General features: G+C 39.0%; 1 protein-coding gene across 4 annotated transcripts in view; it reads right to left on the bottom strand.

Moving 5' to 3' along the window:
* The window catches only part of wnt5b (wingless-type MMTV integration site family, member 5b), a 278,692-nt gene that overhangs the window by 21,011 nt on the left and 233,326 nt on the right, over positions 1 to 24,355 (bottom strand). For 2 of the 4 annotated variants that reach the window (XM_055153863.1, XM_055153861.1), the window contains 4 exons: positions 20,032 to 20,171; positions 17,406 to 17,493; positions 15,152 to 15,311; positions 2,618 to 2,910 (listed from right to left, as the gene is read on the bottom strand). In XM_055153863.1, the coding sequence (XP_055009838.1) occupies positions 2,618 to 2,910; positions 15,152 to 15,311; positions 17,406 to 17,493; positions 20,032 to 20,147 (657 nt within the window). In that variant the 5' untranslated portion in view covers positions 20,148 to 20,171. Of the gene's footprint in view, positions 1 to 2,617; positions 2,911 to 15,151; positions 15,312 to 17,405; positions 17,494 to 20,031; positions 20,390 to 24,355 lie in introns of those variants that run through there. The other 2 variants (XM_055153862.1, XM_020924608.2) reach the window with 2 other exon arrangements.

A 24,355-nucleotide genomic window follows, 5' to 3' on the forward strand; every position in this document is an offset into this window, starting at 1 on the left:
ATGAGCAATGTGTTACAGATACAAAATAAAATGAAACACAACTCAGATATGTTGTAATAATAAAAGGTCAAAGTTGGTGAATTAACTATTCACCAACTTAAGCTCAAAAACAACACAAGCTTTAAAAAAAAAGCAGATAAAATAAGAGAGTCACCCACACTACATCAGTTGGGTGCAGGTTCTGTCCAGCCTTGAGTGTTTTAGTGGAACACACCCTTCTCACTGGGACCCATTGTTTCGACCAAACCTGAGAAATCTGAGCAAAGTAACCCGACCATCTCATCCATCTGCAGGTATCTCTCTCTCTCCTTCTCTCTCTCCCTCCGTCTCTTTCTCTCTCTTCATCCGTCAATCCTTCAACCACTGTCCAGGCTCCAGTTTCTTCCATGCGCCTCTAAACCTCTTTGTCTAATGGCGGATGAAGTACTTTTGCTTGTAATTTTGTTTCTCAAGTAAAAATATGCGAAAGATTACTCAAGTAAAAGTAAAAGTATCACATGAAAAAATCTACTTAAGTAAAATTATTGAAGTAAATGTTGAAAAATGTACTTTAAGAGTAAAAATGAGTAAGCAAGTAAGCATTTTGCAAATTTTTCGAACTATTAAAGATTCAAATGTGGTGATTTTGATAACGAATTTAGCTGATTTTAAGTGATTCAGCTGATTTCTTCATTTTTTTCTGTCTGTTTTTGCGTTTTCGTGCTCAAAGTTGGGACATGAACTCAAATTATGCGCTAAAAATAAGTCAGTCCACATATAAAATGGAAAGTGGAGTGGAAAGTACAGACGCCTGCTCTCAAATCCACCGTATAACTTAAAAATTGTTCTTTTACTTTTGTACTCCGTTACTTTCCAGCGCTGCTCATTGTCCAATCCAACATGGCCGCCTTTGTCCCGGTTTGAGGGGCCGGAGGAATGTGAACGACCCCGTGACCTCCAGGGGCTGCACGGCCCTCACACCATTTGGACCCTCCCCAATAAATAACAGTCCAAACCCGGGCTGGTGATGAAGGACCACCAGGGACTGAAGCGGGACTACACGAACTGTCTGTGCCGCGTCGATCGATCGCAAAAAACTGACAATTTTGTTTGATTGTAGAAGATGGAGTATAAGTAAAATGTTTTTAAATGTTCATACAATTTAGTAGTAGAAGGACTAGTTTAAAAGTTATATTAAAGATTCTACGGGGTATTAACGGCTACACATAACATATTTTAGATCACCACATTGCCTTTTATTGATTTGAAAATGCTCTATTCTTATCTGCAACCACCAAAACTCGATACAGACTTATACATAAATTCCTTCATCCAGAAAAAAATTCATAAGACAAAAACAGATTTTTCTGATCTATGTTTGCGATGTTATGCAGAATTGGGCTCATTCTTACATTGCATTGAACATGTGAGAAAGTAAAGGTTTCGGGTTTGACTTTTGCCAAGACTTATCAACAATCGTGTGTAAAATCTCTCAGTTGTTCACGTAGAATCCAGGGCAAACGGAGAAATTCATTTTGTCTCTTGGTTGAATACGTTTCACAGATCATCACAAGAGCCTGACCGATATGGATTTTGACGCAGCCGATACGCTACCGATAAAATGGAAGTTGAAGCTGCTGATAGCTGATATAAAAACTGATATATTTAGTGATGCAAAAATAAATAAATCTTGAATTGTTTAAAAAACTTAGGTTTGGCTCTAGTGGATTTTAAATTGGGTTTGTTTGTTTAATTATTGTTATTCTGACTCTTTGCGTCATATTTACAGACAGTAGGTTGGCCTAATGGCAGTTTTGCATCACATACTAGCAGTTAGTAAAGAAAGTAAACTATCACTATCAGCCTTTAGCTGTAAATACATGCGCACTGTGGTAATTAATTATATGCGTAAATGTCGATCATTCACACCTCTATTCACAGCTCATTTACATATCAGTGCAAGTCCAGTAACAAATATACGGCCAATATAGTCCCTTTACAATAGGCCAGTAGAAGAGAAAACAGCCTGTTTATGTGTGGGAGTTACAGCAGCTAAACTCTAACAGACACATTTCAAACACTCACTGCTCACACAGGCTCCTCTCAGATCACAAGTCTCACAATAATGTCTTTTAATCCAGACTCAAAACACGTAAAAAGAATATAATCTCAGTGTTGCACATGGATCTGTGTCTGCCGGTGTAAACAAACACACGTGAGTGACATGACTCTGGGGGTGTGTTCAGGGACAGTACGCACACACACACAGTTAAATTACTCCACAGATAAATACTGATGTGGAGCCACATATTAGGACATTTATCTGTCTGTAAATTGGATTAAATGGACATAATGTAGAGAGTCTAAGCTTTATAACGAGGATATAACATGCCCAGGTGAAATATTGGCAAGATTTAGGCCGATAGCCGATATGTTTCCAAGTGCCAATATCGATCGCGCCCTAGTGTGTACTTCCTCATATAAGCCTGAAGAGAGGAGCTAACTACACTGAAACTACACTGAAACTACACTGAAACTACACTGAAACTAGTAGGGTGTTAGTTTCACCAGAAAAGTTACACAATGCACCTTTAACTGTAACATTTTTGTAAAGAGGACAGTATTTGAGCGTTCGTACCTGTCTCCCTGCTTCGTTGTTCTGGATGTTCATCAGGGTCCTGGCGTGCTCCGTGCTGCCTCGGGGGTAGTTCTTCTCTCTCTCGCGGGCGTCCACAAACTCGCGGGCGAACCTGTAGCCGTAGTGCACGTTGTCGCCGCAGCCGCCCCACAGCCAATCACGCGGCAGGTCACGGGGTCGAGCGGCGCGACTGCAGCCGCAGGTGGACAGCTCCCCCTCTCTGCAGGCGCGGCTGATGGCGTTCACCACGCCAGCGGCACTGATGGCGTAAGTGAACGCCGTCTCTCTGGAGCCTGTAGGAGAGAGAGGGAGAAAGGGCTTATTTATTTTTATTTTATTTTAATGAGGACAGTGCATACTAGTGCTGTCAATCGATTTAAATATTTAATCGAGATTAATCTCATAAATGTCATAGGGCGGCAGTAGCTCAGTTGGTGGAGCATTCGCCCACTGATCTGAAGGTTAGTGGTTTGATTCCAGCTCTCGACATAAACATCACAGGTTGAGCGGTCAGATCCACTGACCCACAGTTTGGCTGGTGTGATTCCAGCTCCCACAGATGAATGCTGCCGTTGTGACCTTGGGCAAGACACTTAACCCACCTTGCCCACAGTGTCTGTGTACACTGTGTGTGTGAAATGGGTGAGTGGTTCCTTGTTGTAAAGCGCCTTGAAGGTGGAAAAGCGCTATAGAAAAATGTGACCATTTACCATAGTTAACTCATGATTAATCGCTGTTGAATAATAATACTCTTATCAACATAGGAAAGTAGATTGATTTTGTGCAAATGTTTTTTTTTTTTTTTTTATGGCTACTGTGTTTGCGACTGTGTTTGTCTGCCCCAGTGTTGCTGTATTAAGTATTTAATATTGCCGTCATCACACAGAGGTGTTTGTTTACATGTGGAGCAGCAGAGCTAATACTTTTAGTGGAGAAAATAAGTCCAGCGGCAGAAAAATCTGTTAAATAGTGAGACAGATGTGAGTCCTGCTGTGATACACTCTCCTCTGTGAGTTTATGGAGATAAAAACAGCTCGGAGCAGAGAGAACAGCCACAAGAGAGAGTCTGTAAAACTTCTGTCTCTGTCACAGTCCTTATTGAAGGTCAGCGCAGATTCACCGTATGTTTTGAAGCGACTTTATTTCATGTTTTCCTCATATGAGTAACAGCAGCACACCTGACAGGACTTTCAGTTTCATACAAATTGTTTTGCTTTCTGGATCCTATAGTTTTTCTAACGTTACAGCAGTGGCCACAGCTTATGAAAAAACTAGTTTGCGTAAAAAAAAATTAACACTGTGAAAATAGTTTTGCGTTAACTCGTTAATAACACGATATTTTTGACATCACTAGTGCACACTAATAAATGTGTGAACAAGCAGCGTTGATCATGAAATCTTCTACTAATATATTTTTAATTTTCTGTTTATATGTTTTAATGTTTTTTCCTCATTACAAACAGACCTGGAGGAGTTGTGTTTTGTTTCATTCACATTTTTAACACACAAATCCTGCATATTTAGTTAAATTTTTCTCTCAAACAGAAAACACTCTGTTACCACCTTGTGATGTCATGCGGTAATACAAGAAGTGCCCCATTGTGTTTTTAAACTCCACACACCTTCACTAGAATCAATATGGATAATTTCAGCTCTGAAACTGACAATCTCTACAGAACAAAAGGTAAAAAGGAGCTGTTAACTTGAAAATCACTGCTTCGTGACATCACAAGGTGGAACAGAGCATTTTGAGCTTTGGAGATGTAGACAGACTAATAATAAAAGATTACTCAGGCAAAACTGAACTCCAGGTCTGTTTTTGAGGAGGTTATAACATAGTTTAAAAATCCGTGTATCATTCATTCATTCATTTTTCAAAATAAAACCAAGAAAACGAAAAAAAACAACAACTATTTTCTTCATTATTTGTCTCCAAAACCAAAATGAAAAATGATTACGATAATGATTTGCTTTTTCAGTTTTTATGTTTAAATGAATAATGGAAAAAAAAAAAAAAAAGGATAACGGCCGTTTCCCATAATCCATGTATCATTCGTCATTTGTTTTTCAAAATAAAACCAAAAACAAGACAATGAAAAAAACAACTACACGGATTCTTAAAGCTCACAAGAGTCAATTTTGCTTAATATAGGACGTTTAAGTAATGTGAGCACAGTTCTTTAGTGTTTTCCATGGCTCTCTATTAAAATTAAATGTGTTTTTAGTTGAAAAAGTGAATATGAATAATGTTTTCCTCTTCTATAAAGTGACCAGGTCGTTCTGATTCTGACCCCCCTGTAATGAAAGCCACACGCCCAGTCTCCGTGATGTCTGGAGGAGGCTCCGTGCTTTTCATTCATTTTCTCATATTTGCATATTATTTGCATATTTTACAACCTCAAGACCCAAACAGCCGGGTGTTTTCAGACACAGACGGCTGCAGAGATTAAAAGATTACAACAGATTTCTACCTCTGCTCCTACTTCAGCAAACATGAACCACATAACTCCTGGTGTGGTTTTGGACGAAGGAACTTTTTTTTTTTTAATTAACGCGGTCATAAACAAGTAATGTCTGATAAATATACAACTTTAATGTTTTCTGTAAAGGGAAATTTGCATCAATAACAAGGACCAAAAACAAAGAAAAGACACTAAAAGCACACTCTATCTGACCATTTTTCTACTTTGGTAAACATCCTTCACATTTTGTTGTATAAAGTAACAATATTTTTCCCAAGAGAAAAATATAATAGTGAAATAAAATAAAAGAAACGTAACAAAATATGCAAATTAGTTCAAGTATCTGTTTGCTGCCCCCGTCAAAAAGAGAAACAGAAATCCTTAGGGACTGTCCACATGAAGTTTTTTGGTCGAAACGGTGAAGTTTTTATTTGTTTTATTCGTTCTCGTCCACACGGAGTCGGAGTTTTGTGTGGGCGGGTTCCAGAGCAGAGAAAGCTGAGAATGCCGGCGTCGCGTTGTCGTGTGGACGAACAAACCGCAGCTTTTGGAAAACGATGACGTCGCAATCCCATCATCGCCAAGGTCCAATGATGTAGTGAAGGCCGCAGCCCTCGAACAAGCCTTTGGGGTCCGCAACAGCAGTACTGAAATCGGACAGGTGTAGCCCACGGAGCCACTCCCACTCCCACTAATACAGAATACACACACGGATCAATAACAAAGATTACACACGAGTAATTAAACTGTTGGATTTTCAGACCAAGTTATTCTAATAATTCTCATCCAAATCTTGTGGCTAAAAACGAAAAACTTATGTTTAACTAAAACAGCTCTATTTGTGTAAAAAAGGTTTCAGAAGAAGCGCGGTGATGCTCTTCGGGAAGGGAAGTCAGTAAAAAGATACAAAAAACCCAAGGCACTCACTGGTTAAAATAAAATGCCTTTATTAATTTACAGCATGTCTAAATGGCTGTATTTGTGGGCTTAATCTAAAATCGGCTAAATTACCTTAAAGTTTAAAAAAGCGGTGAAGAGCTCTGCATTATTAAATATTATTATCACTGTTAACAGCGCCACATACAGGTGTGGTGTATGTATTACATCGGTTTCACTCTGTGCTCCGTTTTCATCTGGACGTGAATATTTATTGATCCGACGTAAATATGTGGACGCAACATTTTTTGATCCAGGAGTGTTGTCGTGTGGATGTAGCTTTATCCTGTAGTTTAAAGTGCCTGACAAGTTACACTACTCATTTTACTAAAACACAATTAAGGCTACGTTCAGACTGCAGGGCTTAATGCTCAATTCCGATTTTTTTGTGAAATCCGATGTTTTTTCGAGGTCGTTCACATTTCCAATTAAATGTGACTTGTATGTGACTCCAGTGTGAACATTAAACGGCCCAAAAGTGTCCCACATGTGACACTGGAGACACGACGACGTCAACCGCAGCGAGCGTCTCTGTGTTTACAGAAGTTGTCCAAACATGGACGCGAGCATTGAGCACCTGGAGATTTTAAAGTTCCTCTCGTACCGGAGCCAGAACATGAACAACTTACTTGTTTTAAGGAGGAGATTGAGAAGGAGAAGGACGAGGTTTTTGGTCGTGGTGTTTTGTGGGGCAGCGGCAGCGACGTCCGTTGAAAGGAACGTGTGGATGTGGAGACGGAGCCAAGAGTGGTGAGTGGTGATGTGCTTCACTTCAGTGACACAGAGTTCATTAACAATTTTCGCCTACTTCAGCGCAGAATAGTGACGTTTGTGGTTTGTTGATAACGTGTAGGTGGATGAATGCACTTTGGCCGTTCAGACTGAAGTCACATGTCAAAAGATCAGATATGTATCGGTTTCAGGAGCACATATCCAAGTGTCCTGGGTCACATTTGAAAAAATTGGATCTATGTCGTTCAGACTGACATTAAAAGATCAGATACAGGAAAATAGGGGCCAAAAAATCGGATTTGGGTCACTTCAGGCTGCAGTCTGAAGATCATTACATTTAAGATTTTTGCAAAAACATTCACTCTTATTTTCCTAATTTCGATTTTTTAAAATTTTTATAATTTTTTTTTTTTGTAGGTTTAAAAGTTTAAGTTTAGGTTTATTTCCTGGTTGGAAATCAGACATGACACTAGGAAATTCCATAACCAAGCAAAACTCCTTCAATGTGCACAGAAAATATTATCTGACAAATACAAATAAACACAAATAATGTTGAAATAATGTTTAAAATAATATATTTTGGATAGAATTCTCCCAGTGTGATGCCATCCATGTTTTCGAACTCTCTACTTCCAGTAATTTTCAACATTTTCAACTCTTCTTCGCATCTGACCTGCACTCCACCAGAAAAGTTACACAGTGCAGCTTTAGTAGTGCGTTTGTGTGCCTGGTGTCTCCGGGTTAATCCCTCATCCACAAGTCAAACACACTCACAGCCCACTTGACCTGCTAATGGACGATTCAAGTCTGTTTCAGCTGCGTTTAACAGCCTCTGGGGTCATTCTAACGACTTTCTCCATTATGCATTACTGTCGCTATGGCAACACACCAGCTCTAAGTACACATAACCAGCTAAGTGGATCTTTTTAACTGTACATATTATAGTTTGTATTTACATGTATTTGTTTATAACTGCATAATATTGGTATGAAATGGTACAAATGTGCTGTTCTGACTCAGAGAAAGAAAGAGAAGGAATGTCTTAAAGGGACAGTCTGGAATTTTGGACACAGGACCTCATTTCCTAGTGATCCAGAGTGTTGGAGACGTGTGGAGACATTTTTTGAAATATTCCATCCAGTCCTTGCATTTGCAGAGGTCACTGGTGCTAGACCTTCGACTAGACTAAAATATATATGTAAATACAATTTTAAATTAAATAAAAATTAAACAAAATAAAATAAATAATACAAAATAATATTTTTTTATAATAAAAATAAAATTGAATAACCTAAAAATGAAATAAAAATAATAAAAAATAATAAACAATGAATAATAAAAATAAAATTGAATAAAAATAAAAATGAAATAAATAATAAAAAAAAATACTAAAAATAAAAATGAAAAACATAAAAATGAAATAAAAATAAAAATAAAAATGAAAAAATAAAAATAATAAAAACAAAAATTAAATAATTTTATATTATATATATATATATATATATATATATATATATATATATATATATATATTTTATGAATAACATAAAAATTTAATAAAATCAATAATAAAAATACTAAACATAAAACAATAAAAATAAAATTGAATAACGTAAAAATGAAATAAAATCAATAATAAAAAAATACTAAAAATAAAATGGAAAAATATTAAATTTAATGAAATAAATAATAAAAACGATAAAAATAAAATAATACAAAATAAAATTGAAGAACATAAAAATTAAATGAAATAAAATAAAAATAGGTATAATAAACTCAATTTCCTCTCAATATTTCCAAATCTCTTTCCCCTGAGAGTAATGACTGAATACACACAGACCCTGCATTTCCTCTGCATTTACCCACGGCCCGTTGCCACACACAGAGATACAGGTAGGAGACTAAGTGCTGTGAAACTACACGATTTACATGAGAACAGTACAAAGTGGAGTGGCCTTTCTGGTCCAGGCTCCACTCCACAACATCAGAGGAGGTTTGTGGTGACCTGCGGTTTCTACTTCCCAAACCAACCACTAAACCAACCACTCACACAAACTCAAGGAGAAGATCTACATTTTCTGTTTGGCATTTTTCAGCAATGTTTTGGTTTCGACAACATTTGAAGCACCGCAATTTCGAGCAAAGAATGACAATGACAATCAAAATATAGAAATTCAACTTCCTGTATGCAACATTTTCAGGAGTTCACATTCAAAAGACATACTATTTTAGTTAGTTTTAGTTTTAAAGTCTAGTCTATAGTCTAAAGTTTAGTCTAAAGTCTAGTTTTAAATTGTCAATCGCCATGGCAACAGTCCTCAATTTCTCATTCTCATTCTTTCTGAAACCCACGTTGGTCCCTCAACTTTTTAAAGTTCTAAGAGACAGATGTTATTGTGCGATAAATGCTGCTAAGAACTGCAAAACAAAGACACACACTGTAACTTTTCTGTTGGATGGAAATGTCATTAACTATAACTAATAACTAAATTATCGTGATATTGTATCGTCAAAAAGTCTCACAATAATATCATGGACCATCACAATATATAGAATTACAAGTTCAAGTTAAATGCATCGTTTTACAGCAGCAACATCTTATAAACATCAGAAAACTACATCTCCCATGATTCATTTCGGTGCAGACAACATGAAGTTATATGTTTTTTACTTGAATTCTTGGCATTATGATGGAAATAATTCACACCAAAATCTTATCAAGGTATTTTAAAAGCAAAAAAGTGTCATATTTACTATTATATCAGCCTCTTCAAAATATTACAATAAATATCGTACCGTGAGATTTGGATATCGTTACATCCCTGTGGAGACAAATGGAGAGGTGTCCGTAGTGCTTAAAGGTGCACTGTGTACTTTTTCAGTGGGGGGTCTGACATCTGCTTGCTTCCATTGTGATTTTATTGCTTTGCCTGGAATGCTCCACAGTAGGGCATTAAACTTAAATATTTTGGATGCATTTGTTTTGTAATTCAGTTGTTTTTTTAGCTGAAAAACATGCATTCTTATTGTATGCAGGTTTGAATCCGTGTATCATTCGTTCATTCGTTTTTCAAAATAAAAGCAAAAATAAAAAAATCAAAACCAAAACCAAAAAAACCAAAATGAAAAAAAAACAACAACACACAGATAATGATTTGTTTTTTCAGTTTTCGATTTGAAATGAATAATAACTTTTTCCGATTCCGTGACTTAAACTGCGATGCCGGACTAAACAGGACTGAACCAGGACTAAACTAGGTCTAAACCAGGTCTAAATCAGGTTTAAACCAGGACTGAACCTGATCTAAACCAGGTCTAAACCAGGTCTAAACCAGGTCTAAACCAGGTCTAAACCAGGACTAAACCAAGACTGAACCAGGTCTAAGACAAGACTAAATCAGGTCTAAACCAGGTTTAAATCAGGTGTAAATCAGGTCTAAATCAGGTCTAAACCAGGACTAAACCAGGTCTAAGCCAGTACCAAACCAGGACTGAACCAATTCTAAGCCAGGACCAAACCAGGACTAAACCGGGACTAAACCAGGTCTAAGCCAGGACCAAACCAGGACTAAACCGGGACTAAACCAGGTCTAAATCAGGTTTAAACCAGGACTGAACCTGGTCTAAACCAGGACTAAACCAAGACTGAACCAGGTCTAAGCCAGGACTAAATCAGGTCTAAATCAGGTCTAAACCAGGACTAAACCAGGTCTAAACCAGGTCTAAATCAGGTCTAAATCAGGTCTAAATCAGGTCTAAACCAGGTCTAAACCAGGACTAAACCAGGTCTAAACCAAAACTGAACCAAGACTAAACCGGTCTCAGTCCCGATTTCAATCCCGATCTTTACCTGGTCTGAGTCCTGGTCTGAGTCCGGCCCTGGACTGACCTGGTTTAGACCTGGTTTATTCCTGTCTTAGTCCGCATGCGGCACAAAAGTCCGGCATTGCAGTTTAAGTCATGGAAACTGAAAAAACAAATCATTATCCCTTTTTTCATTTTGGTTTTGGAGACAAATAATGAAGAAAATTGGTTGTTTTTTCGTTTTCTTATTTTTGGTTTTATTTTGAAGAACGAATGAACGAATGATACACGGATTTGCGTTGCCTCTCCACAGATCTGAACTGTAATGTGGCCTGATGGCGTCATATGCTTGTCCCCATAAGAACAGAAAAGTTTAATGCCATGAAGTGAAGACAAGTCGATGACAGACCCTGAAAACCTACATAGTGCACCTTTAACGTCGTGCGTAAAAGTTCTTTCCGGCGTTTAGCGACACGATTACGCATGCGCCAATTTGTAAGTTTCGCCCAAATCCGAGTTATTAGCCTGAATCAACACTCTCCAGACAGACGGGGCAGGTAGGTACACATGCATGAGCCGCGCGAGCCATTCTGTCCCGTGTCCTAATGACCGCGCGCGCGTTAATTCACCAACAACAGCGGCATAAAGGACCAGCCGAGCGCGCGACACGGTTTATGAGCGCGGAGAGGACACTTCAAATACCAGGTCCGGATCTGCCGACTCGGTGTCAGCTCATCAGCGCATTTCAAAAGAGGGGCCCGGGGGGACAATGGGGCTCCTCACACCTCCGTACGAACCCGCAGCCGCAGCCACGGTCAATAGAGAGAGAGCGAGCGCGCGCGAGCGGAGGAGGAGACGCCGGGAGCCCAAGTGACACCTCGAGTGACTTGAGGGCCCCGGAGCGGATGTGACACGTAGTTGTTGATGAGCGCTTTCCCACATCGCCCGCTGGGAATTAGACATAACGCACAGACAGCGGGTGCCAACGAATCTCTGACCATTACGCACGGATTACGCACGGATTACGCACGGTGGATCAGCGAGTTAAGAACGTGTGATCCGATGATTTACGCACGCGGCTGGACAGAATTAATGCGTCATAGAGTTGAGATCGAGATTTTATATTTTATTACTCATATTTCTATTTTATTTTAGACTTTTCCTTCTACACTAGTGGTCAAAAGTTTCAGAACCCCACACACTTTGTCACTGCACTCTGACATGAAAGTATAGGATAAATAAACAATTTGAGTTGAAAAATAAGAAGAGGTGGGACTTGCAAGCCGTGTCTTGGATTCGAGTCAGACTTGAGTCACTGTTTTTATGACTTGAGACTTGACTTGATAAAATGGACTAAGACTTGTGACTCGACTTGGACTTGAAGGTCGAAGCCTGTGACTTGAGAAGCACTTTTAAATCTGAATTCTTTCTATTTTGACGGTAATGATTCATACTAAGATCTTGTCAAGACATTTAAAAAGAAAAAAATTACTAAATTTATTTCTTCAACTCTTACATACTCTATAAATACTCGCATATAAATATACTATGATTTTTTTAAAGTACAATTTATCTTAAAAGTCGTATAAATTGCAAAAATCTAAACTATATTTGGTACTTTTTTGGTTTAAAGACTTGAAATGACTTGAAGCTCAAAGCAGACGACTTGGACTTGACTCGGACTTACGGGCCAGTGACTCGAGACTCGACTTGGACTTGCTTGTATTTGACTTGGGACTTCAGGTCAAAGACTTGAGACTTACTTGAGACTTGCAAAACGATTTGACGACTTGGTTCCATCTCTGAAAATAATCATCATGGAATCAATTTTTAGACCAAAACGTTTTCTAAACTAGTCACCTTTGTCAGACATAACAGCTGAACACACTCGTGGCTCGTTCTTTTTACAACAGAAATCAAATATTCTTCAGAAAGTTCTTCCCGAGTCTGTTGCAGAAGTTTCCATAAATGTGTGGCACTTGTAGGTCGCTTCACTTTTCTTTCCAGTTCATCCCAAACCAGCTCGATGGGGTTTAAGTCTGGACACTGTGCTGGACTGTCCATGTTTTCAAGTTTTACCATCTTGTTCTTTTTTCCTGAGGTAGTTTTGGCAGAGCTTGGACTTGTGTTTTGTATCTTTTATCTTTTTTTAAACCTCTGTCTGTTCAGTTCTTACTTTTGTACCATTTATTACTCTTCATTGGACTTGCACGACTTGAATTGCGATAAATAACTGGAAAAATTCAGATTCAGATGTTGTCAGAAGTCTCAAGAATGTTCAAAAAGATAATTATGTCACAGATTTTAATCTCATACCGCAACTGTTTATCTTAGCTTTTGTGGGGAGGGGGGTGGAAGGAAATGTGGGATTGTTTTTAATCACTGTAAATCGCTTTGTTTTGCATTTTTTGGTATGAAAAGCGCTCTATAAATAAAGTTTGATTGATTTGTATTAGTGTTACAAAGCCCACAATGCCATTCAGTTTGATTTATTTTCGTAAAGGCCAAAATCACAGCAGCAGTCGCCACAAAATTTCACAGAATTGTCGATTTAAATAACAGAAAGTCAGGAAATCAAACAGTGAAACAGTCGTTGGTCGAGACAATCCATGGAGATAAGTCAAGTTTTAGTATTAAGTTCAGTAAACTACACCAATCTTTAGGCTTTATAAGCTCACCAAAAGATGAACGAACGAATGAATAAATAAATAAATATGTATTACAAAAGTGGCACGAAATAGTTAAACATTCAGAACAACTTTTGCGGATCCAGCACCTTCATTTATAGAGTGTGGTTTGACTATTTTATGACACTTTTACACTGCGCAAAATCAAACACCAGACAACTTCTGACACTGTAATAATAATTTAAATGATTATTGACAATCTTATTTTGATTTGCTCAACTTCTGAAACATGCTGGGCTCATATGACAAGTAGGGATGTGCAAAAATATCAAAATATTGTATAGTTTAATGTGATTATACAGTATCGATATCATGGGCTGCTGTATTGATCACGGAGATTATTTTTTAGTATGTTTTAGTAAATTATTTTGTTACAGCTACAGTTTGTTGCTTGTTTAGAGGAAGGAAACTCGTTTATGTGTCACATTTGACATTTTCTCTGTTTTGAGGATTAAAATGTTTGTGTTTTATATGAACTTTGCACAATAATTGGTTTAACAAAGACTTTTAGTGTCACAGCCATGATTTAGCCTTTTTTTTATTGAACCGTATCGATTCGATATTAAATATATCATATCGAATGGTATTGAATCAAAAGTTCATTGTATCGTGGTATGTATCGTATCGGCAACTTCTTAATGATACCAGCCCCAGTGACAAGTGTTGAATTAAAATGAGAGTTAACATTCACACTTGTGGTTGGTTAAATAATTCTATAACAGAACTTGGCATTTATACACAAACATATAATATATTTGGGGATTTTAGTTTTGGATATTTCTTATATTTTAAAACACTTAATCGATGAGGGAATATTGGCTCCAGCAACATCAGAACATCCAAAAATGTGAAAAGAAAACCATCAATAGCTCTTAACTCAACCTGTAGCTCGCCAAAGGATTTTGAAATTATACCATTGTGCTGATGACTTTTTTTTTTTTTTTTTTGTGCACATAAAGCAGATGTCTCAGAGAAAAACAATTAGTAGTAATATAATGTGACTTCTTTTTTACCCCCCCAAAAATAATAATACTAATAAAATAAAATATATAAAAAATAAAAAGAATAAATAAATAAATAAATAAAATAAATCAAAATTTAATAAAATAAATAAATAAGAAGAGAAAAGAGGGAAATACTTTTTTCCTTTTTTTTTTTACCCCCCCCAAAAAATACTAATAAAATAAAAAATATAAAAAAATGAAAAGAATAAACAAAAACATACATATTTAAATAAATATATAAATAAAATTAAAAAAAATATATATATAAATAAATAAAAAGAGAAAAGAGGGAAATACTTTTTTTTTCCTTTTTTTTGTTTTTTTTTTTAATAATAACAAAAATTTGGTTCATTACATGTCTATTATTGTAAATGTCTGAAGCCCAACTTTTTGCACTAATAAATGCACAGCGGTTTATGTTTCCACCCAAAGGCTCACCCTCTTTCTTATAATGATGTTAATTTTTTGCAGCCACTAAAATGAGCAGTTCTCTGGCATTTTTGTTTTGTAAATGAGCTCACCAGAGGAAAAAGGTTGGAGACTTAACTCTTAACTGTCTTAACTCTTAAAGATGCATTGTGTAACTTGTTAATTGTTGGCGCTGCTTGCCTCCATGGAATGTTATGGATTGCCTGGAATGTTCCACACTATGGCATCAAGCATATCTATCTCCATGGAGACGGAGATGTGCCAGTAAGCCAAGTTACAAGTAAAATCTGAAGAGTTTTGTTCAAGTTTTTCGGTGAAACAAAACTGTAATTGAACAAATGCAAGATGGCTAAGTTTAATGTCAAACTGTGGAAAATTACAAAGCAAAACTGTGTAATTTCTACGAAGGCATGAAAGTTACGCAGTGCAGCTTTACCGCCACTGAAGCTCGGGGGTAGTAGAAAGTGTCAGAGCACTCACCGATCTGCATGACGCGTCCAAACACAGAGGTATTGTCCACGGTGGAGCAGTTCCACCTCCTCTGTCTGAACTGGTACTGACATTCTTTGATTCCGGTTTTGGCTCCGTCTCCGATGTACATCATGTGGTCCTGGTAGAGCTGGCACAGTTTCCTCTGACCCTGGAGCAACAGAGGAACACAGAGGAGCCAACGTAAGAGCAGTGGATCGTAAAGAATGTGTATAACAATCGTTTGGATGTTGGCGACGTTTGAACAGGTCATGCTCGCTTTTATCTTCTCGTTTAGACAACTGTAACTGTAACGCACTTTTCTCCAGAATCAGCAACTGTAAACTTTCTTGCTTGCAGTTAGTCCAAAATTCTCCTGCGTGACTTTTATCTAGAGCCAAAAAACTTGAACACATTACCCCGATTTTAGTGTAGTTGCACCGGCTTCGAGCTGATTTAAAGATTTATTAGTTGTTATTAAAACTTTGAATGGACACACAAAACATCTCGGACCTCATCCAAATTTACACGACCTAGTGCCTCTGCTCATTTTCGTTTCTCTCCAGCGACTAGGTCAGGAACCGGAATACACTAAACAGTTCGCAAAAAACTCAAAAGTGCGAGTTCGGGCACCAGCCAATCAGCAAAGAGCCATACATTTTGTGTTGGCAATGATTCCCGAGATCGAGGATTTAAAGCTGGAACAAAGAGAATGTTTGGTGAATTTTATCAAGGGGAAAGACGTTATTGTCCTTCTTCCTACGAGATTTGGGAAAAGCTTAATATATCACGACCAAATAGCAGCGATTAGTTAAATAAATGGACAGTTCAGAATTTTGGACATAGGACCTCATTTCCTAGTGATCCAGAGTGTTGGAGACGTGTGGAGACACTTTTTAAAAATATTCCATCCAGTCCTTGTATTTACAGAAGTCGCTGGTGCTAGACTAATGCATGTCAATGGTCATAGTTTATCCTGCCACTAAAAACAGTCTTACCCACTCCACAAAACACCCGAAGAAAATCTATTATTACACCAGACTGTCCATGTAAATGTCTGTGTCAATAGAATAATTTTAGAAGTAAAACCAACCTTGCATTTGAAGGATTTATGTCTGAGCAGCAGCAGTGAGTTGTACTTCCTGATAGAAGCTCGACAGCGGCGGACTGATATCACCGAGCACCTATCTTACCGGCAAAGTAAAATTTTGCTGCTGCTGAGAAAATAGTCCCTCAACGTGCGACGATTCATGCGATGCAAGAATAGTTTTATTTCAGGCCATGTTTATATGATGACGGTCTGAGCAGAAGACGCAAAAGTGGCGTCGCGTCTTCACTTTTTATTTTGTGTTTAGACAAGCGTTTTCAGGAGTAAATCTGCGTGCATACGGTGACGCAAAAGTGTGTGGAATTCAACTGGAGATGTTTGTACTTAAAGCAACAAGAGCATCTTTGGAAATACAGAACGTTTTCACGCTACACATTTTCATCAGCTTCTCCTTCCACAAACTTGTCCCACCATCGACTGGTTCTCCAGGTCTCGTCCAGATCCGTCCTGACTCACCTGCGACGACCTGGTGCATCCAGAATTTGACAGAGGTGATTACAGATCCTTCTCTGTTCACTAATAGTATCTCTGCAGATTCTCTACATTTGTTGGGAGCCTCCTGTAAGTTTATTAGAGCTGCCAGACGCAAGGAAATGATCCGACATGTTTGTTTCTGTGTACTGTTTGTATGTGACATAAACATGTACTCGACCTGAGCAGATCTGACCGGAGTTTTGTGTCTTGGGCAGTGTAGATGGAAACACAACGATGGAGAGTATTCAACTTTTCCACTCTGGAGGATGGTTTCAGATTTTTGCATTTTTAAGCCCCAAAAACAGCATCACTGTCTAAACAAAAGGCACCTCAGATAAAATATTTACTCGTTCTTACCGTCAAACATTATTCTATCGACACAAACATTTACATGGACAGTCTGGTGTAATAATAGATTTTCTTTGGGTGTTTTGTGGAGTGGGTAAAACTGTTTTTAGTGGCAGAATAACTATGACCATTGACAGCGACCTCTGCAAACACAAGGACTGGATGGAATATTTTAAAAAGTGTCTCCACACGTCTCCAACACTCTGGATCACGAGGAAATGAGCTCCTATGTCCAAAATTCTGGACTGTCCCTTTAATCCCTGTACCCACATTCGGTTGGTAATGTCCACTCATATAAAGTCACACGTATAAGGCAACAACGACACAGTTTCTTACCTGTGAGAGACCAGAGAGTTGACTGCAAAGAGGCTGCGCTCCGATGATGTACATTTCTGGACGCTGGATTGAAGTCATCGCCATAGACCTGAGGCACAAGAAACATTTAGTCAAAATAAACACACACAACCAGGACAGGGGCAGTCACTCTCCAAAAGTTGCATATACGGTATTATTATTACTTTTTTATATCTAGAATTTGTTCAACCTTTTTAACAATATTCCCCAGATATTTATTAACTAACTGTAATATTTTGTTTATAGAGTTAAAGGGTTCATATTACGCTATTTTATGATCTATGTCACAGGTGTCAAACATACGGCCCGGGGGCCAGATCCGGCCCCCCAAGACCTTTAATCTGGCCCTCGGCTGATTTTCTACTAAAATATTTTAATTATATTTTCTATTAAAATATTGATAATTTTCTGCGGTGTTTATCACAGCAGCGTCTCCAGCGTCTCTGTACGTGGCTCCTCCCACCAGAGCAGCACAAATGAAGACTTGTCTCTTTCCAAACGCTCTTAAAGGACGATCGTTTTGACTGTTGACCGTGACACCCTCATCAGAAAAATGTCAAAAATGAGAAAAGTGGATCCGAGTGCAGGATTTTACAAGAAAAACTGACTTATTCCTATTTGCATACAAGTTCATGTTAAAACATTGTGTTGAAATTAAATTTTTCTTAAAGTTTCAGATTGTTCATAATAATATAATATTATAATAAGAAAGAGTTAATCAATTAAAAAAGATTTCTGTAATAGATTTGTGTTTCTCTGTACAAATATTTGAACTTATTGTTATTTATGAGTTTTCTGATCCGGCCCCTTTGGGATACGGTTGGATACGGCCCCCGGACCAAAATGAGTTTGACACCCCTGATCTATGTTCTCATGTTGTTTTCTTGTCACAAACAGACCTGGAGTTCTGTTTTGTTTAATTTACACATGTTTAAACACACAATTCTTGCATGCTTTAGCTTCTCTCAAACAGAAAACACTCTGTTCCAACTTGTGATGTCATGTGGTAATACAGGAAGTGCTCCACTGTGTTTCTAAACTCCATACGCCTTCAGAAGCAACATTTGGATCATTTCAGACCTGGAATTTCCAATCTCTACTGAACAAAAAGTAAACGGGAAAAAGCTGTAGACTTGAAAACCACCACTTCATGACATCACAAGGTGGAACGGAGCGTTTTGAACTTTGGAGATGTAAACAGACTTAGGTGGTATCCACACAACAACGTTTTTTGGTCTAAACGATTAAGTTTTTGAGAACAGGTTCCAGAGTGGAGAAATCTGAGAACGGCGGTGTTGCGTTGTCGTGTGGTCAAGCGAACCTCAGCTTTTGGAAAACGATGACGTCTCGACCTCGTCATCGTCACATGACCAGAAGAGAACCCCACGCAGGAAGGACTTTATGTGCATTTTTTGAGTATCCTGGTTTCGTTATGGTGCATGTAAACACAGTATCCCAAATAAGGCATGAGAAACTGGGACACTGTAGCTGGTATATTCCGATAGTAACCAAGACACTGTGACATATATTCGCAGTATCTCGAGTACTGCCATAACCGGGATACTGATGTGCATGTGTCCACACTCCATCAGTGGTAATGGCCAGCAACATTTTTGGGGGGCCCCTCCAAGTTCAGGAGCTCTAAGCGGCTGCCTACTTTTACCAAATGGTAGCGCCGCCTCTGTGTATTACATCGGTTTCACTCAGTTGTAGTGAGGATGTGAATATTTATTGATCTGACACGTGTGCGGACTTGGAAAAAAAAAAAAAAAAAGGGACGTAGCCTAATAATAACGCAGGTTTACTCAGACATGTGAAACAAAACACAACTCCAGGTCTGATTTCGGTGAGATAACAACATTCTAACGTGACTTACAGCGTCAAATTTGTGTAATATAGGACGTTTAAGTTTGCGTACATACTTTTGGTTCACAAATGCCAAAAATGTTCCACTCCAACAGAGGGACAGGTGACACATTCCTAGGATATGGCCCTGTAGTATAAAGGGCCATAGGAAGTGGTCAACTCCAATGGCCCCACTTAAAACACCACGAGGCACACAGTGAATTGTCAGTAATAATCTACGAGAATCTTCTGGTAAAATGACGTACACTGAATTTGCACACGCTACATGTGCCTCAGTCATCATAACTCGTCTCGGAGACCAGCAGAGCGTTTGGTGAAGTTTGGCTGAAGCGCGGTTAATGAGGGTTAGAGCAGCAGGTTACCACACGCCATTTGGGCAGTGGCCAGGGTAAATATTGTGACAGAGCCTTCACATTTGTTCCATTCAGCGCCGGTGCCCTGTGCGCCGGGCGAGGGGGACCTCACGGCGTGACGCAAAGCAACCCCCCACCACGCGCACGCACACGCACGCGCACGAGAGACGACACCAAACAGCGGTATGCGTCCTATAAGTCCAGCTCTGTAGTCCAAAAGCGTGCGTAATCGCGTGCGTAATTGCGCGTAAAGATGCGTAACAGTTAGAAAACTCGAATAAAACCACACAAAACACATTCAGTCAGATTAGTGATTTGTTTCCACGCGATGTCATTCACCCACTTGCACATACACAGAGAATTAATCACTACAATCATTAATTACTCACCACCACGAGCCGGCGTCCACGAGCAGCATCTGGGAGCTGCACGTGAGGAAGGCGAGGGTCAGGAGGAGATGCAGGACAGCTCCGCGCGCCCTCCACCGGACCGAGCCGTGCTCCATACTCCGCCGGGGGCAAGTGCTCTGCTGTGGGGACATGGCACAAGGACACGTCGTGGTCAGTGCGGTTCTCTCCGGGCACCGTCCCTCTGTTCAGTTTCGTACAGTCCAAACGACGAAAACAAAACTAAACTGCCATGAGATGAAAAAAAAAAAAAGTTTCCTAGGAGTGTAAAACGCGTTATAAATGTAAAAAGTTTTGAAGTCTTTGGTTAAAACTCCGTGCGTAATGGAGTTGTAGTAGTTTTACGCACAAGGCGCAAATAGAGAGACAGAACCCTCGTCTCTTTTTTTCCCTTTTCTTTTTTTTTACTGAAACTCCAAAGTGAAAAACTGAAGTCCTCTCCGCGGTGGTGTCAGTGAAGGGAAATAAACAGTAATTAGTTTGGACGCGGCTGTTCCCTTTGCTTCCTGTCCCTCTTGGCCTCTGAACCTCAGTGTGTCTGCGCCGCGCAGCGCTCTCTCAAATCTCCTCCTGCCTCGCCCCCTCTCCACCCCAGAAACCCCCCACCACCCCCATCCCCACCTCTACCTCCACCCCCACCCCCACTAAGCCCCAAACATCACGGGCCCACGAGCGCGTGCGCACAAGACATCACGAGGGATAGAAGGAGGATGATGAAAAGCACCTGTCACTGCTGGAATATTCAGATAAACGTAAAGATCAAACAACGACCTTAAAACCAGTTCAGAGTCAGAAAAGTTTTATTGTCATTCTCAATTAACAAAATTACACAACTTGCTTCACAACTTACAAGTGTCAGAAAATGTAACAATGAACATAAACTCGTGAAGAATAATAAAAAGAACGGCATGTGTTAAAAATAAGATAAAAAAATAGACTTTGGATATGATATGGTCAGTGTTGGGGAGTAACAGATTACATGTACCAGAGTTACGTAATCAGAGTACAAATTATGAGTAACTGTATTCAGTTACAGTTACTGTTTCAGTGAGTGGTAATTGGATTACAGTTACTTTGTTGAAATAAATTGATTACACGGCGGGATTTTCCCGTTTTCACATTTTGGGATATATCCTCCTCCTTTTTTTTCCTTTTTTTCCCTGTAATTCCACTCATTGCCAGACACTAAACCAGGTCTAAACCAGATCTAAAACCAGATCTAAAACCAGGTCTAAACCAGGTCTAAAACCAAGTCTAAACTAGGTCTAAACCAGGTCTAAACCAGGTCTAAACCAGGTCTAAACCAGGTCTAAAACCAGGTCTAAACCAGGTCTAAAACAAGTCTAAACCAGGTCTAAACCAGGTCTAAAACCAAGGTCTAAACTAGGTCTAAACCAGGTCTAAACCAGGTCTAAACCAGGTCTAAACCAGGTCTAAACTAGGCCTAAACTAGGCCTAAACCAGGTCTAAACCAGGTCTAAACCAGGTCTAAACTAAGGCCTAAACCAGGTCTAAACCAGGTCTAAACCAGGTCTAAAACCAACTCTAAACTAGGTCTAAACCAGGTCTAAACCAGGTCTAAACCAGGTCTAAAACCAACTCTAAACTAGGACTACACCAGGACTAAAACCAGGTCTAAACCAGGTCTGCTTTAGATCTGGTTTTGGGACCATTTAAAGTCACTGAACTTGATTTTTTTTGGGTCTTAAAACAGTAAAAAACAAAACTAGTTCATTTAAAACAGTTTGCAGTGGTTTAAATGCATTCAGAAGAGCCTAATTATTCACAGAGAAGAGCATTTTTCAAGCGCTTTTCACAACTTTCAGAGACCACAGCGGAGTTTTGTCGTCACAGTAATGGCATGACAATATTTTACACCACTAAAACACAAATCATGTTATAAAAACGCAGTGAAAGTTTCATTCTGTTGATGTAATTTACAGAAATGCAGACATTTTTTTGTTGTTGTTGCTGTGCTTGGATATTACTCAGTTTTACCAGTTATATTGTTGGTTAAGTCGGGGATACGGTGCAGACAAAACACACAAGATCTTAACATAAAACGGACTTAAACTCACTTAAATGTACAGTACAGGTCAAAACTTTTAGAACACCCTAATTTTTCCAGTTATTTATTTTAACTCAAGTCCAACGAAGAGCTTGAAATGGTACAAAGGTAAGAACTGAACAGCCAGAGGTAAAAAAAAAGATGAAAGACACAAAACACAAGTCCAAGCTCTGCCAAAACTACCTCAGGAAAAAAGAACAAGATGGTAAAACTTGAAAACATGGAGTGTCCAGCAGCACAGTGTCCAGACTTAAACCCCGTCGAGCTGGTTTGGGATGAACTGGACAGAAGAGTGAAGCGACCTACAGTGAACTTCTGCAACAGACTTGGGAAGAACTTTCTGAAGAATATTTGATTTCTTTTGTAAAAAGAACGAGCCACGGGTGTGTTCAGCTGTTCTATCTGCCAAAGGTGGACACTTTCATGAATCAAAAGTTTAGAATATGTTTTGTAAAACTGGAAAAAGTGTAGTGTTCTAAAGCTTTTGTATATAAAGTTTGGGCAAAACAACAACGTAAATGCACCAGCGTCTTTGTATTTTTGCTTATTTAGAATTTAATCTTACCTTTTGTATTATTGTTCTTTATTATTATATTATTTTGTGATGTGTGAGCGACTGTGTCCAAATTATTTCCCTTGTGGATCAATAAAATCAGTCTAAAACCTTAGTAGACATGAACTATCCAGTGTTGGGAAGGTGACTTTTAAAATGTATTCCTCTACAGATTACAGATTACATACCCCAAAATGTAGTTTGTAACGTAATCCATTAAATTACTTAAAGTGAGTAATGTAATCTGAATACTTTGGATTACTTCATTTGCTGTAGAGAAGAGGAGGAGACACGGTTCGACGAGCATGAATTTTAGTCTGTTAAATCCTGTTTTAGTCCTGGTTTAGACCTGGTTTATTCCTGGGTTTGACCTGGTTTAGTTTTAGTCCTGGTTTAGTTTGATAGACCTGGTTTAGTCCTGTTTAGTCCTGGTTTAGTCTGGTTTCCTGGTTTAGACCTGGTTTAGACCTGGTTTAGTCCTGGTTTAGACCTGGTTTAGACCTGGTTTAGTGGTTAGTCTGGGTTTGACCTGGTTTAGACCTTTAACTGGTTTACTGGTTTACCTGGTTTAGACCTGTTTAGTTTCCTGGTTTACCTTAGACCTGGTTTACCTGGTTTAGTCCTGGTTTAGTCCTGGTAGACCTGGTTTAGTCCTGGTTTAGACCTGGTTTAGTCCTGGTTTAGTCCTGGTTTAGTTTACCTGGTTTGACCTGGTTTAGACCTGGTTTAGTCCTGGTTTAGACCTGGTTAGACCTGGGTTTGACCTGGTTTAGTCTGGTTTAGTGCTGGTTTAGACCTGGTTTAGACTGGTTTTCTTGGTTTGACCTGTTTAGTCTTGTTTACCTGGTTTGTTGACCTGGTTTAGACCTGGTTTAGTCCTTTTGACCTGTTTAGACCTGGTTTAGTCCTGGTTTAGACCTGGTTTAGTTTGACCTGGTTTAGTTCCTGGTTTAGTCCTGGTTTAGACCTGGTTTAGTCCTATTTAGTCCTGGTTTAGTCCTGGTTTGTTCTTGGGTTTGACCTGGTTTAGTCTGGTTTAGTCCTGGTTTAGTCCTGGTTTGTCCTGGTTTAGTCCTGGTTTAGACCTGGTTTATTCCTGGTTTAGACCTGGTTTAGTCCTGGTTTATTCCTGGGTTTGACCTGGTTTAGTCCTGGTTTAGTCCTGGTTTAGTCCTGGTTTAGTCCTGGTTTAGACCTGGTTTAGACCTGGATTTAGTCCTGGTTTAGCCCAAAATGTGAAAACAGGAAAATATCACCATGTAATCCATTAATTTCAACAAAGTAACTGTAATCCAATTACCACTCACTGAAACAGTAACTGTAACTGAATACAGTTACTCATAATTTGTACTCTGATTACGTAACTCCGGTACATGTAATCTGTTACTCCCCAACACTGGAAGTATTAAGAGAAAGAGAGATAAAACAGGTTAAAGTGTAAAAACTCAAAAGTCCGGACTCTGGAATTACACTTTTAATCGTCAAAGTTCCGCAGTATCGACAGAGACAGAAGACAGAGGAGGTTTGTCGGGGTATTACGAAGCTCTTTGAGGGACATGTCACCTCGGTGTAGTACATTTGTTAACAATCATGAGGGCTGATTGTATACGGTGTCAAAGTAATAGAGGGGAGAGTGACTGCGCCCTGGCTCCGGCGGCGGCGGCGCGCGCGGGGGGATGGGTTTA

The sequence above is a fragment of the Boleophthalmus pectinirostris genome, unplaced genomic scaffold (genome assembly GCF_026225935.1).
Source record: "Boleophthalmus pectinirostris isolate CB_2022bp ecotype Guang Dong unplaced genomic scaffold, ASM2622593v1 HiC_scaffold_18, whole genome shotgun sequence".
Taxonomy (NCBI): Eukaryota; Metazoa; Chordata; class Actinopteri; order Gobiiformes; family Gobiidae; genus Boleophthalmus; species Boleophthalmus pectinirostris.